This window comes from Gadus chalcogrammus, chromosome 23 (genome assembly GCF_026213295.1).
Source record: "Gadus chalcogrammus isolate NIFS_2021 chromosome 23, NIFS_Gcha_1.0, whole genome shotgun sequence".
In the NCBI taxonomy this organism is placed as follows: Eukaryota; Metazoa; Chordata; class Actinopteri; order Gadiformes; family Gadidae; genus Gadus; species Gadus chalcogrammus.
In genome coordinates, this window is record NC_079434.1 from 7,447,965 (window position 1) to 7,462,964 (window position 15,000).

Genomic DNA, 15,000 nt, shown 5'->3' on the forward strand with positions numbered 1-15,000 from the left:
TCTTGTGTTTGGCTCCTTTCTGGGGACTGACTTGGCAGCTTTTTTGAAGCATTGGTGCTTTCTGGGCAAAGATTTGGCGTTTTTATAACCCTCCTTGCCTCTGCCTTTCAGATGCTAATGCTGGGTTGTGTAGCCCAGGGAGCCGAGAGAGAGGGCGGGAGAATGAGAATGAGAGAGAGAGAGAGAGAGAGAGAGAGAGAGAGAGAGAGAGAGAGAGAGAGAGAGAGAGATGCTAGTGTGAGAGAAAGTCAATGAGAGACACAGGAATACATATAAAGGTTGGGAGAGAGAATGAGTGGGGTTGAGAGACGTACTGTGTGGCACAGAGAGAGGAGAGAGAGAGAGATGGGAGGCAGTAGTCACGGTTCAAGCCAGGTCTCATCACCACACTGTCTTCATCTCGTCCAGTCAAACAAACACTGGTCAGCCCACTTTTCCTCCCTGGCCACAACAACAATATGTCTCCCTGATCACTTCCACTGTCCCCGTCCACTAATAGCTGCCATTTGTAGTCCAGTCAGGGTAATGGTCCCAGCCAAAAGACTTCAGTTATACCATTCTCTTTTATAGGTTCTTAGGGTTTGGCAATGAAGTTGCTGTACTTTCACCTGCCAGGCCAAGCAGGATTAGCGCCATATTAAGGATTTAGCTGCTAGTGTAGAATGACAGAACGACTGTATGTGTGAGAATGTTGGTAATAGAAAACAGGCTACCTAGCCCACTGAGAAATGTAGATGAGAAGAAGAAAAAAGATTTAAAAAATATTTAACCGTCAATATTCGTGTCAATGATAGCAAAACATACCCATTCTTGTGATTGGGAACTTTGACCATAATATTCATCGTTTCTATTTCACAGTACTTTTGAGTACTGTTACTACACTGTGCAATGTGTCACCACACAATCACCATGGTGAAGTCCCTTCACTCACACTCCTTCTGATCTCCTCAAGATGACCTTATTATTTCAGCATCGAGGAGGACAGAGACAGCCCCATCTCTTTAAACAGCTCCAGAAACACACAGAGACAGAAACACACACACACATACAGGGACACACAGAAACACACACACACACATACACACATACAGAGACACACAGAAACACACAGCCACACATACACACATACAGAGACACACAGAAACACACACACACATACAGAGACACACAGAAACACACACAGGGCTGGCCTTCAGCCCCCAGACAAAGAGACGGCCCCTCTGCTCCTTCACCCAGCGCCCCACCCCACCCAGCCGGGCCCCCAGAGAGCCTGAGAGCAGGTGGGCCAATTAGGGTCTGCCTAGACAGTCCCATCACCCTCCCATCCCTCTCCCCTGACACACACACACACACACACACACACACACACACACACACACACACACACACACACACACACACACACACACACACACACACACACACACACACACACACACACCTCCCAATCTCTCTCCCCTCAAACACACCCACACACACCCACGTGTATACCCACCCACCACTTCCCATCTCTCTCCCCTCAATCAAACACACACACACACACACACACACACACACACACACACACACACACACACACACACACACACACACACACACACACACACACACACACACACACACACACACACACACACACACAGCCACTCAAGCACACACAAACCCCAGATGCGAGAGAAGCCCTGTGTCTAATAGGTTTTCTCATCTATGAATTATTAATCTTGGCGGATCTGCTCTGTGGTGGTGTGTGACAAAATGCCCTCCGACACACAGACCGGAGGGGCTGACCCCTGTCCTGTACAGCCCTCCCCCTCCACCCCGTCATGGAAGAGAGGTAGAAGGTAGAGAGAGGGTAGAGGGTAGAGAGAGAGATCATTCACAGACAGAGGTTTAGAGAGAGAGATTGAGAGTGCGAGAGAGTGAGAGTGAGAGTGAGAGTGAGAGTGAGAGTGAGAGAGAGAGAGAGAGAGAGAGAGAGGAGGAGAGGAGAGAGAGAGAGAAAGACAGAGAGAGAGAGAGAGAGAGAGAGAGAGAGAGACAGAGAGAGAGAGAGAGAGAGACACCGCTGGACACTGTTCACATCAGGCCCTCCACAAAGAAGAAGGGGTATTAAATGGCTGAAACAATGGCCTGTCTGTTCCGGTGAGTGTGTGCGTGCGTGGCAGTGTATCTGTGCGTGTGTGTACTTGCGTGCACGTGTGTGTGTGTGTGTGTGTGTGTGTGTGTGTGTGTGTGTGTGTGTGTGTGTGTGTGCGTGTGTGTGTGTGTGTGTGTGTGTGTCAGCGTGCGCGCCAGGCCAAATGTCATCATAGAGATATGAGTTGATTGTGAGCTTGTACAGAGACAGACGAGCACATGAAGATAGCACCACAAAGACCACTGTATGCCACACACTCACATGCACACACACATGCGCACGCACGTGCACATCCAAACACACACAACCACACGGCTGTCTCCGGACATGAAAAGGATGTGAACTCTCTCAACCCGCATGCTCGACATCCAAAATCAAAAACCTGCATGGAGCTTCACTGGTCTGCCAGTTACCCAGCATGCAACACTTCTGAATAGGTAATAGTTTTGATGTCGTCTCCTGTTCATATTGTTTGTAAGCTGCCTGCCCTGAACTGGTCCGTTGGGGGACCAAAAAGTACTTTGATAAATGGATCGATTTACTTATTTATTCACATCAATATGCCCTGCAGGGGAGAGGGGGGCTAAGAGGGGAGAGGAGGGGAGGGTAAGGGGGTGGGGGGGTTATGGGGGCAGGCACAGGGGACAACATGCCTAACCCTCCACGCTCGCCCCCTCTGCAGGGCTCTGCTGGTGAATGAACACTGGTTATTAATACCCAGCATGCCAGGCATGCCATTCCTAGAAGACTCCAGAAACAGAGCCTGAGGAGGAGGGCGGGGGGGGAGAGGGGGAGATGGGCATACGCAGCATGAGAGGGAGCCGGGGTGAGAGAGAGAGAGAGAGAGAGAGAGCGAGAGAGAGAGAGAGAGAGAGAGAGAGAGAGAGAGAGAGAGGAGTCACATGCAGTGAAATAGAGAATCAGAGAGAAAGAGAGAGAATCTGAAAGGGAATGCAGTAAAAGCGCGCGAGAGAGAGGGCGAGAGAGAGAGAGGGTGAGAGAAAGGTTGAGAAAGAGGTTGAGAGAGAGAGTAGTAGTAACCTATGGTAGTGGAGATCCACTGCGACAAATAATAGCACCCCGCTCTCATGTTCTGTGGTTCGGGTCCAAAACTCTGTAAATGTTACACACAACGCTGACCTACATCAGAGTGTTCATGATGAGAAACCTCAGGAAACGGCTGTTATATGGTCATAGCTGTCAGATGTTCCACGCTATTGAAGACTCCCTTCTATTCGGTTCCATTACGTTCTCCCAGTTGCTGACAGGTTCGATTCCCCATAGAGTCTTTCAGCAGAGTGTCATTTGGCAAGGCAATGCAGACCACGTCTTCATGTTCTCCTAGTGTTTCTACTATTTGTGGTGACACATGTCTCATATCCCCAGCAATGAAAATGGAGAACACACCAAGACTGCTTATCCAGCCAAAAGACACCTCATGGAAAAACCGAAGTCTGTCGTTTACAGTCACCGCAATGAAGCGGCACTATCGTTAGCAGCTAACACTTTAAGACTCTCAATACTGCATAAAAAAGCAATAAACACCCTCAGGATACATCACCGGGGCAGCATGTTCACTAATAGATCAATAAGTTGGACAGCTCTAATAGATAGATCAATAGGTGGACGGCGTGGCGATGGGGAAGGGAGGTGACCCACCTGATTGTTCCATACGCAGTAGAGGTCACACAAGACGCCCCAGTTGTTGTTGACCACACAGTCCAGCACCTTGAGGGTAGACATGATGAGCTGAGAGGGACTACTCCAGGCTGCTGATGGTCTTCACTGTTCCTGCTCTTCCCCTCTCCTTCTCCCCTCCTTCCTGTCTGTCAGTAATCCACTTCCTCTTCTCCTTCCTTCCTGTCTGTCAGTGGTGCTGCTCAAGAGCGCCTGTCCGTCCCAGGGGAGGGGAGACGGGGGGGTGATTCTTGGGGGAGGTGTTGGTTGAGGGTGGAGAGGAAGTTGCCCATCAGGAAGAGACAGAAGGACGAATCCCTCCGCCCCTCTGTATTCCCGATGGGGGGGAGGAGGACGGGGTGGTCGTCACTCAGCGGTCGGGCAGCACCACCCGCGGCCGCTTCATTAGCGCTATGCTAATAGGGTGTAGCGCTAATTAGCATGGAGAGAGCCCGGTGATTAACACCACCACCCGGGTGAGACGAAGGCACAATGGTCCGGTCGAATTTCCGGTCTGAGAGCACACGGGCCGCACGGGATCCGCCGTCGCCATGGTTACCGGGCACGGGCACAGGAGGAGGAGGAGGACGAAGAGGAGGAGTATCGAACTGATGTCCCTGGACATGAGGGCTGATCCACATCCATAATCCCTAACCTTAATGGCATCATTACAACGCCTCCACAAGGATCACGCGCGCCACTTTAAGACACGGTCACGGACCCCCGGGGTACGGACCGTCCCCCGACCCTCCCTCTCTCTCTCTCCCTCCCTTTATCCTTCCTCCTACGACCCGGAGCAGACGGGTTTATCCGTCCGGCTCTTCCAGGAGTGATTCCAGCCGAGGTGCGGTCTTACGGGGACCTCCCGTCCCGCGGTGTCCGGTAGCGTTTATATATCCGCCGGGCTCCCAGCAGCTTATGGGGGACGATGGCGCTCCGTGTTGAAGTACGGCAAAATGTAGAGAAAGTCTGCAGAGAGGATCACATGGGCTGGCTCTGCACCCACTGCCACGGGGACCGGCTCCAGCTCCGAATGACTCTGCGCTTTTCAGCCTGATGCGGGACTCTCTTCCTCTCTCTCCCTCTCTCTCTCTCTCTCTCTCTCCCTCCCTCTACCTACACCTCGCTCGCTCAACATGTGAGTTATTTATTTCATTACTCTGCAAAATAAGGGAATGTTTGCTCCGTCTTGCAGCAGCGAGAGGGAGACTGCCAGGGGAGGGGGGGAGAGAGAGAGAGAGAGAGAGAGAGAGAGAGAGAGAGAGAGAGAGAGAGAGAGAGAGAGAGAGAGAGAGAGAGAGAGAGAGAGAGAGAGAGAGAGACAGACACTGCAGAGCTCTCCCTCCCCCCCCCTCCCCCCCCCCCCCCCCCCCTTGATGTTGCTTCATTAGTGAGACCCAGAGGTTCGGTTAACGAGTTGGACTAGCCTGCTCTGGACCGGTTGCGATGCCAAGTTTACTTATTTTATGATCCCAGACTTTTCCACCTGCACAATATCGCTATAACACACACACATAACACACACACACACACATCCACACACAAAATCTCTTCGTCGTCCGTTCCCATCATAGCACTGCGGCAGCATAAGCTACACTAGTAGTTTACCTCTATTCGCTGAAAAAAGTAGAACTAAAAAGGCTAATTTGACTTGCAGCCATGGCACAGAACGTTCCAGAGATGTGTCCTAGTGTGCCAGAGAGAGACGAGGGATACCCGAAGGAGGTCGACGCTGGCAAGGGCCGCCGCTTGAGTTTATTTGTTTACGTGCCGCAAGACTTTGATGCCCCGTGACGTCCAGCTGGTTGTGATTGGGACACAAGCTGTTTGCCGTTAGCCACTAGCAGTTAGAATAATGCTAACCCACAGCAGGTAGACAAGTAGGGCTAGTGATGGACTGTGTCAACGGTCGGACACCACCACGGTATGTATCCTACCTGGGCACGTACTGTACCGGAATACTCTTGTTCTTTCTCTATTCCTCTGTCCATCCCTCTGTTTCTCTCTCTTGTGAAGTCTCTCAGGCCCCGTCCAAACTGAGCTGATTTCTTGGGGAAACCGCATAAGTCTTGTGCGTTTCGGCCGACCGTCCAGACGGAGCCGGCGAATCAGGTGCCCAAAACCGCACATTTCTGAAACCATGTCCGAGGGTGGTTTCAAATCTGACCGAGGCGGTTTCGTGTTAGGATTCTTGTGGACGCCTGAAACGCAAACAATGACGTCAATAGCCCCCCACCAAATGGGTGACGTCACGAGTTGCTTTGAATTTTTTATTTATTATTTTATTTGTATTCTTTTTGTAGCTTTAAATACAGCCCCTTAATAAATCTAATTACTAACCGTAAATTAAAAAGTATTTCTGCTCAATTGAAAAGGTTGAATCTCCTCGTGACTAGAGATGCACCGATCAACCGGCCGCCGATTAAAAAAGCCGGTTTTTTATCCAATCGGCCACAATCGGTGACCTGCCGGTCACTGTCGTAATTTCCGGTTTTCGGCCGATCAAACTCACCCGCATGCGCGGTGTGTAGCAGCTCAAGGCGCCCAGAGCGCGGGAAGAAAACATGTCGCTGATTTGGACGTATTTCACTGTGTGCCAGGACGACCCAAAACACGCTGTTTGTAATGCTTGCAAGTCAAAAATAAGCCGTGGGGGATCATGTTGCTAGGTACGCGTCCTGCGTCCCTGACGCATTAAAATATGAAAGGACGCACTAAACTCACTATCCATGCGTCCCGGGGACGCATCTAATTTTCCCCATGAAAACGATACATTGTGAACATTAAACAACTCGTGTTTAATCACAGTAACTGGCCAAAGAAACCTTCTTGTGAGCAAACGGACAAGCGCTGTTTCAACCCTCTGCGCATCTACTCGGCGCAGACGTGATCCCCTGTACAAAGTATCGCGACATGCTAATTTAGCCGCTACCAAAACAACTAGCTCGTCACCGCTGATTTCATTTCAACAATTAAAAATACGAACTTCATAGTAAATAACCCACGTTTCCACTGCTCGATGCTGTGCTCATTCGTGTCGATTATGTTGTAACGTTTAGGGGACGTGCTGTAATGAAATAATGAACATAATCCGGTGGTGGTGATGAAAACTACATTGAACGGCAGCCGCCATATTGTTATGCCCAAACGGCGCCTGCGCATACATCGCGCTTCCAACGAGATCCCGTTTTTCTCGAGAAACAGGCAGAGAAGAGAGAACGCAAAAATACCACCAAAGAAAAAGATTAAACCTATTGCAGGTCAGCAAACTATTGCAGCTGCATTCTCTGTCCCCACTACCTCTGCACTCCTCCCTGACTCTGATCAGCCTAGAGAGAGTACCTCAACATTGCCTGTACCTACTTCTGCCTCCCCCTCTACTGAGCCTGTTGAGCCCACTGCAGAAGAAGTGCCTCAACCTTCTACATTTTCCTCCCAAAAAAAGCGAACTTTTCTGAAGCAGTGGCTCACCACATACAAATGGCTGCGCTTTTCAGATGACAATTTCATGTATTGAGTTTAACACTATTAATTTCATTTAAGAAATAGAATAATAATAAAAAAGAAACACATTTTTTAAACTGGGGAGTCGGGACCCATTGAATTTCTCAGGGACCCACCCAACTCGCCACCTGTGGGTCCCGGGGACTCACTATATTGAAAACCTATCAACATATTATATGATTATAATTATTTCTTAGAAAATCGGTATCGGAAAAACCGGTTTTGGCAGGTCAGACCTCCTTAAAAACCGGAAATCGGTATCGGCCAAGAATTTTGCAATCGGTGCATCTCTACTCGTGACTGAATGTTTGTATACAGCTCGCAGACTGTTTGCGCGCCGGCTGTATGCGCGCCGGCTGTATGCGCGCAGGCTGTATGCGCGCAGGCTGTATGCGGCAGGCTGTATGCGCGCAGGCTGTATGCGTGCAGGCTGTATGCGCGCAGGCTGTATGCGCGCAGGCTGTATGCGCGCAGGCTGTATGCGGCAGGCTGTATGCGCTCCACTTTATTCTGTGGAGAACCAGCGCCTTGAATATTTACTACAGCTCGACCTCAGTCTCTCTCTCATTCTGTCTCTCATTCTTGTGTTCCCTTTCTCATTCTCTTGACATTCCTGAACGATGGAGAGATCAAGCTTTCCATTTCTTATATGATTTAACTCTCTCCCGTTATAAGCTTGATCTTGGAGGATCTCCCTTCCTCCCTGACTCATTACTCCATCATTCTCTTGCCCCTCTCGCCCTGAATCGCTGTCTCTTTACTTTGCTCTTCCTCTATTTGTCCAATCAGTGCGTGATTTCAAATTAAAATGAACAGTCAACAAAGGAAAGTGCATGGACTTCAGACTGTCTACTGTTTCTAATTCGTGGCGGCCGTCCTTGCATAGGACCACCTGATCTCTGGACACATGAAGCCTTGTCCAGGAGTCTCTAGTGAGGAGAAGACATCGGTCTTGGTCGGGTCAGGGGGTTACACACACAGAGGGGTCAGTCTAGCCCAAGGGGCCAGGGACAGAGTGACCAGACAGAGAGGCCCAGGGACCCCCATACAAACCTTGTCCCCCCCCGACCCCCCTCCTCCCCGCGCCATGACGAAGCCTTGACAACACCAGGAACTTCCTAGAACCGCACTAATATGAAGCTGCTCACAGTTCTCTCGCTGCCATCACATACATGAGTACGCACATAAACACACATATACAAATTCAGAAACACACATACAGTAAATACACACACGTGAATACTCTCTCTCTCTCTCTCTCTCTCTCTCTCTCTCTCTCTCTCTCTCTCTCTCTCTCATCACCTCCCGCCCCCACATAATTGAATCAATAGAGTTATGGATTGTGTGTTACCCTACCTCTCTCTCTCTCTCTCACACTCACACCCCCTAGTACACACAGAAACACATGCAAATCAATGTTGCATGTGTGTGTGTGTGCTTGTATGTGTGTGTGTGTTTTGGTGTGTTACCTAATCTCCTTCAAGGTTAAGGTATGATCAGGCTTTTCTATCAATGATGACGACGAAATGCTGGTTGATGCCTGCTAAAATAAGGTTTTAGTTATGGCTTTGATGCACACACACACACACACACACACACACACACACACACACACACACACACACACACACACACACACACACACACACACACACACACACACACACACACACACACACACACACACACACACATTTCATTCATATTTGTTTTGATTGGCAGCTTTCTCAGCCAATCACCTATCCCTCCATTCATGAAGTTTCATTCATAATCAGACACCCTGCATGCACCCTGGTTCACTTCCAAACATGACTCAGACAGGAAGTAGACAGGAAGTACTACAGTTTCCTGCTGCCAGGACCTCAAAGGCTCCCTTCTCACCAGGGTCCTAAAGAAATAAATCAACAACATAAGGCCCCAATCAAACTCCCACGTTAAACACACACACACACACACACACACACACACACACACACACACACACACACACACACACACACACACACACACACACACACACACACACACACACACACACACACACACACACACACACACACACACGTTCATACAACTTCAGGAGTGGCCAAAATGTAAAAAATTGTGTTTCTTAGGAAGCCAGTCAGAAAGCAACACGTTGTACAGCCATCATAGAGAATTCTGAAGAACATTAATATCAATGTTAAATGAGGCTATTATCAAAGTGTTGCTATGACTCACCAGAGGCCAACGCTAGCATGTTACTGTATATAACATGTCACTCATAATTAATTCATAAGTAATGCATACGGTCTACCGTTACTACAGATGGACAGATAAGGAGACCGTTATTTCATTTCGAGAAAGTTGGGCGGATGGACCTTGAGGGAAACGAAACCAAAGTGCATGTGGCTGTGCACTGACACACACACACAAACACACACGCACGCACGCACACACACACACACACACGCACAGCTCTGGAAGCAGCCCTGCAGTGCATCACATCTCGGTGTGACATTGTGTGTGTGCAGGAGGGTGGGCGTCAAGGGGGAGGCCTTAGGCATCTGTAATGGAAAGTAATAGAGTCCCCTACCACGTCTCCCCCCTTCCCTCCCTCCCTCCCTCCCTCCCTCCTCCCTCTCCTCTTCCTGACTCGTCCCTAGCTCGTCCCGAGTGTCTGTTGGTTTGGTTTGGTGTTTTACACCTTATGGAATCAATTGATGACCAGTCAGTGACAGCAGGCCGTGAACTTTGACCTCTCCGCTCTCTTCCTCCACAACTGTCCATGTGTCAGTCGAACCATACAGCGCATCCATCCTACCATCGGCGGCGGCCCCTCCCTCTCAAAGATGTAATAGCCTGGTTACTAGTTTTACATCCATCGAGCATCCACCCGTCTATCACTCCATCCCTCATTTCTTAAGCAATCCATTCCTATCCTTTTTATTATTTAATCCGTAATCAATCTATTGACCAACTATCTATCCATTCATCCAGTACATTCACATGTAGGGCCTTTAGCAGACGCTTTTATCCAAAGCGACCAACGGCCCATACACAGATTCACACACCACCTCAAACCACTCTCCCTTTATCCATCTATGATGCATCCCTCCATCCATCTCTTCCCCCTGTGAAATACGGTGTTGTGTGTGAGGTCGTTGGTCAGTCAGCGATAAGCTAGAGGAAGGGGTGTGTGTGTGTCTAAAGTGTCTTTGCATGGACCGGAACCAAAGTTTAGACACACCAGGAGTTCAATACATGGTTGACTTAGCAGCCAGCAGACACGCACACACACACTGTTGATTTAAAACCCTCTATAGACCTATACACGCCACATAGCACCGCTGTACAATCAAACACCGTGGACACACACACACATCCTTCGTACACACAAACACACACCAGCATACCATGTCATAAAATCTTTCACTCGCTGAAATATCTATATTCTATTGTGTGTCGTCGTGTTCATGCATTTCCAGAACACACATCCACACAGGCAAACACACAGACACACACGGATGCATGCACACACACACACGCGCACGCACACTCCCACACAGTTCATATCCAAGCAGCTATAGTCCTTTACACAGACACACAGCACCACTACACAACGTTGGATACAAATATTCACACACACACATCACACCTACGCACACCCGCAAAAAGCACGTCATCCAACCCTTTAATTCGCTGAAAAATCAATATTCTATTGTGGGTTGATTATTTTGATTCACACCCCCAAACCACATACACAGAAACACATACACACGCACACACAAACAGTCACACACGTTACAGTGACCTTGTGCGAACCGGCGCGTGTCCAGACTTCCTTGCGTTTCCAGGGAAGTAGCGACAATAGACGAAAGCTTTGATGCTGATAGGAGCTGCTGCCAGAACATACACTGACACACAAACCGCTGGTGATAACAGTTAGAGAGCTGCTGGCTGTACCACAATGTACCAGTCTCACTCTGTGTCTGCTGTGTGTGTGTGTGTGTGTGTGTGTGTGTGTGAGTGTGTGTGTGTGTGTGTCTTGTCGGTGCTTATGTCTTTTTTTCTCCAGTTTGGTGGCCTTTTAAATGGCATTTGTGGTGTGAATGCAGAAATCTGTGTCTCTCCTTTGTGTGTGTGATTGTGTGTATAATATGTGTATGTATATGTGTGTTTTGTGTGTGTAAGTGTGGGGTTGTCACAGCAATGCCGGCACAGCTGCACAGAGACATTTGTTTTTCAAATATATGCAAATCAGCCTAATTTTGTCCTTACTGTGAGTGATCACATGGCCTGCCCCAGAACAATAACTAGACCAAAAAACACCACAAAGATCTGTTTATTTTTCAGAATGTCACATACGTGGTATTGGAAAGCTATTGATATCTTAGCTAAGTGAGGTCATGCTAAGCATAATTGCTGCTGGGCTCCCAACAGTGGAAAGAAGCCCTTAAGACAAACGGATGTTTGGAAATATGTTTGGAAAGAGAAACACCAAAAAAACTTTTCGTAAGTTCTTAGTTTCCACGGAATCGCCAGCGTCTCAACTATACACACGCAGTCCGCAAATGGCCACTGACCACCGCTTATCCCATAATACGACGTTCCCCCCGGGCGCTGCATAACGATGTCCTGACCTGCGTCCAGAAGTCTGAATGTTTATGTCCTTAGCGGACGAAATTCAACTGGAGTGGTTTACTTTTTCCAAGAGTTTTCCAACACCGGACACAAACAGGGTCGTTTTAAATACAGGGCACTGTTTATTGCAAAAAGGAGATAACAACACATTTATGGAGCAGCAACAACTTCCAACATGATCCACGGTAGATAGATTTGACCATTTGGGAGGTAAATAAATAAGGGGTTACAATACACATAACGTACTTCAAAGTATTTGTGACCATGAGGAGGACTAAGTATATCAAAGTACAATACCAATTAATGTCCTAGTGCCACTGTGTGTGCGTGTGTCTGTCTCAGTGGGGGCGAGAGACACAGACCCAGAGAGACAAAGAGAAGGAGGGAGGGAGAGAGAGAGAGAGTTCTGCTCCTAATGAGTCGGGGCAGCTGTGCCTATATTGCGCCCGTGTGGCTACCGTCACTTTGCTTATGTCACATACGCTACCGCCGGGTGCGCGTGCGTGCGTGCGTGCGTGCGTGCGTGCGTGTGTGTGTGTGTTTGTGTATGGGAGGGAGGGGCACTAGGGTTAGGGGAGGCAGGCCTATGAGAACTCCCTCATTAGGCAGCTTGGGGTGGTGTGTGTGGGGAGGGGGGTGGTGGGGGCTGCACCGCCTGGGGTCCCAACGGCTAGAAGACCCAGAGGAAGGGAGGGGAGGGGAGGGGAGGGGAGGGGAGGGGAGGGAAGGGGAGGGGAGGGGAGGGGAGGGGAGGGGAGGCAGGTCCAGGTCTAGCCATATTTAAAATTCTGTGTTTAACAGACTGCTTAAAGTGTTGTAAGAGTAAGAGAGAGAAGTGTGTGTACGTGTGTGTTCTTAGAACAATGTGTGTGTGTGTGTGTGTGTGTGCGGGTCTATGTGGTCCACAATGTTTATGGTGTGGGCATGTGTGTCTGTGCGTGCCTGCGAGGTGTGCGTGTGTGAGATGCTATGGCATCAGGTGTGTGGGGGGGGTGCTTGCTGTCCCTGTTTGGGCCCCAGGTGATCCTGTTGCATCATAAGACACGTCTGCAAATTTGTGATGACACAACACAGTGGACCCACTGAGGATGTGGGTTGTCATAAGTCACTGAATAAAGCTTCATAGCAGGGCTGGGACACTCTGCTTTCTGTCAGAGTAGGTGCGGGGGGGCGAGCAGCAGTGTTTCTATCTAGTGCTGTGTCTTCGAGGGGCTCGGACCAACAGCACGTCGTTACAGAGCGGCGGGGCAGAACTGGAAGTTAGAAGTGGAGGACTCGCGGGGAAGCCAGAGCATTCTCATGTGTGTGTGACTTGTAAACAGTTATAATAATGCTCTGCCAGGGCCAAGGGACTACACACACACACACACACACACACACACACACACACACACACACACAACAGATAAACACTGATACACACACACACAGTGGATGCAAAAAAATACGTAGCAAACTCGGACACAACGGATACACACTGACACACACGTGAGGACTTTTTTGATTCAGCCATTCCCAAAGATTGATGTCATCTAACCTCCACACTGGACTGCGTGTTGGTAAGAAGATTACAGAGCACACACACACACACACAGTCACACACACACACAGTCACACACACACACACACACACACACACACACACACACACACACACACACACACACACACACACACACACACACACACACACACACACAGAGTACTATCGCCATTTTCTGTTGAGGGGTTAATCCACACATGGCAACGCAACTGGGATGTTATGACAAGCACTGATAGGCCGGATGCTCTGCGATTATGAAGGCCAGGATGTTGCTGCTGATGATGTGATGATGATGAGGATGTGGATGATGACGGGGCTGAGGATGATGATGGTGATGATGATGTAACGAAAGCGGTGGGCGCAGCCCGGAGATGACTATTCTTCAACCTGAGATTTAGGGAAGGTAAGGCTGGTTTTCGGTCAATGGATGATGTTGTTTATAACTGGGTTTAGCGTGCAGAGCCAAAACAAGCCCGGTAGGATTTAAATTAAACCACAGAAATGACAGATTTCTGAGCTGTTCTGAGCCCTCTCGCACTCAGTCAGTCACTCTCTCACTCTCTCTCTGCCTATCGCTCTCTCTCTTCCCAAACTGGTGTCAGAGGAGGGAAAATATGAACTCAGTCAACCCCTCACATGAGCAGATGTGATGCGTACACACACACTTTCACACGTTTTCACACGTTCCCTTCCTCTCCATTCTCTCTCTCACATGCACACAACACACACTTTTGTGGGATGTCACAAGTTTTTCAGAAAGTGTACATTCTCTTGGGGATGACGTGATTAAGCCACTGTTGCTAAGCAATCTGAGTAGCCCTGCAAAAACCCTGTCAATATGTCCTGTATAACCACTCTCAGCCACCTGACCTGACTCCATCACAAGCACAGTTCAAGAAAACCATCCACTACGGTTAGACAAACACGATTCGCTAGAAAAAGGCATATTATAAGTTACTTGCACATGACAATGATTAAAAAAATAACACCATTTTAAACGTTTGGTATATCGTTATAAAATGTAACAGTATATCAAAGATCTGTTGAGTATCGGAGGGCAAACCAGAGCGCTGCTGAAGATGGCACCTTCAGAAAACGTTGACATTTCAGCGAAGACATAGTGGGCGAACACTTCTGCAGATCAACACCGTCTTACCTCGCAAGATGGTGACATGGCTCGTTGTTCAGTCCCGTCATTGTCCTGCGGTGAATCCGTCCAACGTGTCGCCATTATTTCATTTCAGACCACAAAAAACAAGTCCTTCACGGCCCATGGAGAGCCATTCGGGGAACTGAAGTCCAGCCACGGCGATCAAAAAGAAAAGGAAAAGGAAATAGGTTTAATCCACACCGTCCGCCTTCTTCATGGTCGACAAATGGGTTGAAATCTAAAAAGACACAAATGACAGAAAGTTGCTTGAGGAATCGGGGAGAGGCGACGGCCACACGCCTCTCGCCCGCTGTCCCATGCGGGTCACCCGGTCTAGAACCGAGGAGCAGGTCCCCTCCCCACACC

The 15,000-nt window shown here is 49.0% G+C and overlaps 1 protein-coding gene across 3 annotated transcripts in view; it reads right to left on the minus strand.

Moving 5' to 3' along the window:
• The window catches only part of LOC130376927 (rho GTPase-activating protein 21-like), an 88,904-nt gene that overhangs the window by 72,955 nt on the left and 949 nt on the right, over positions 1 to 15,000 (minus strand). For 2 of the 3 annotated variants that reach the window (XM_056583856.1, XM_056583857.1), the window contains exon 2: positions 14,641 to 14,872. In XM_056583856.1, coding sequence (XP_056439831.1) covers positions 14,641 to 14,715 — 75 coding nt within the window. In that variant the 5' untranslated portion in view covers positions 14,716 to 14,872. The remainder of the gene's footprint in view (positions 1 to 14,640; positions 14,873 to 15,000) is intronic. The other variant, XM_056583858.1, reaches the window with a different exon arrangement.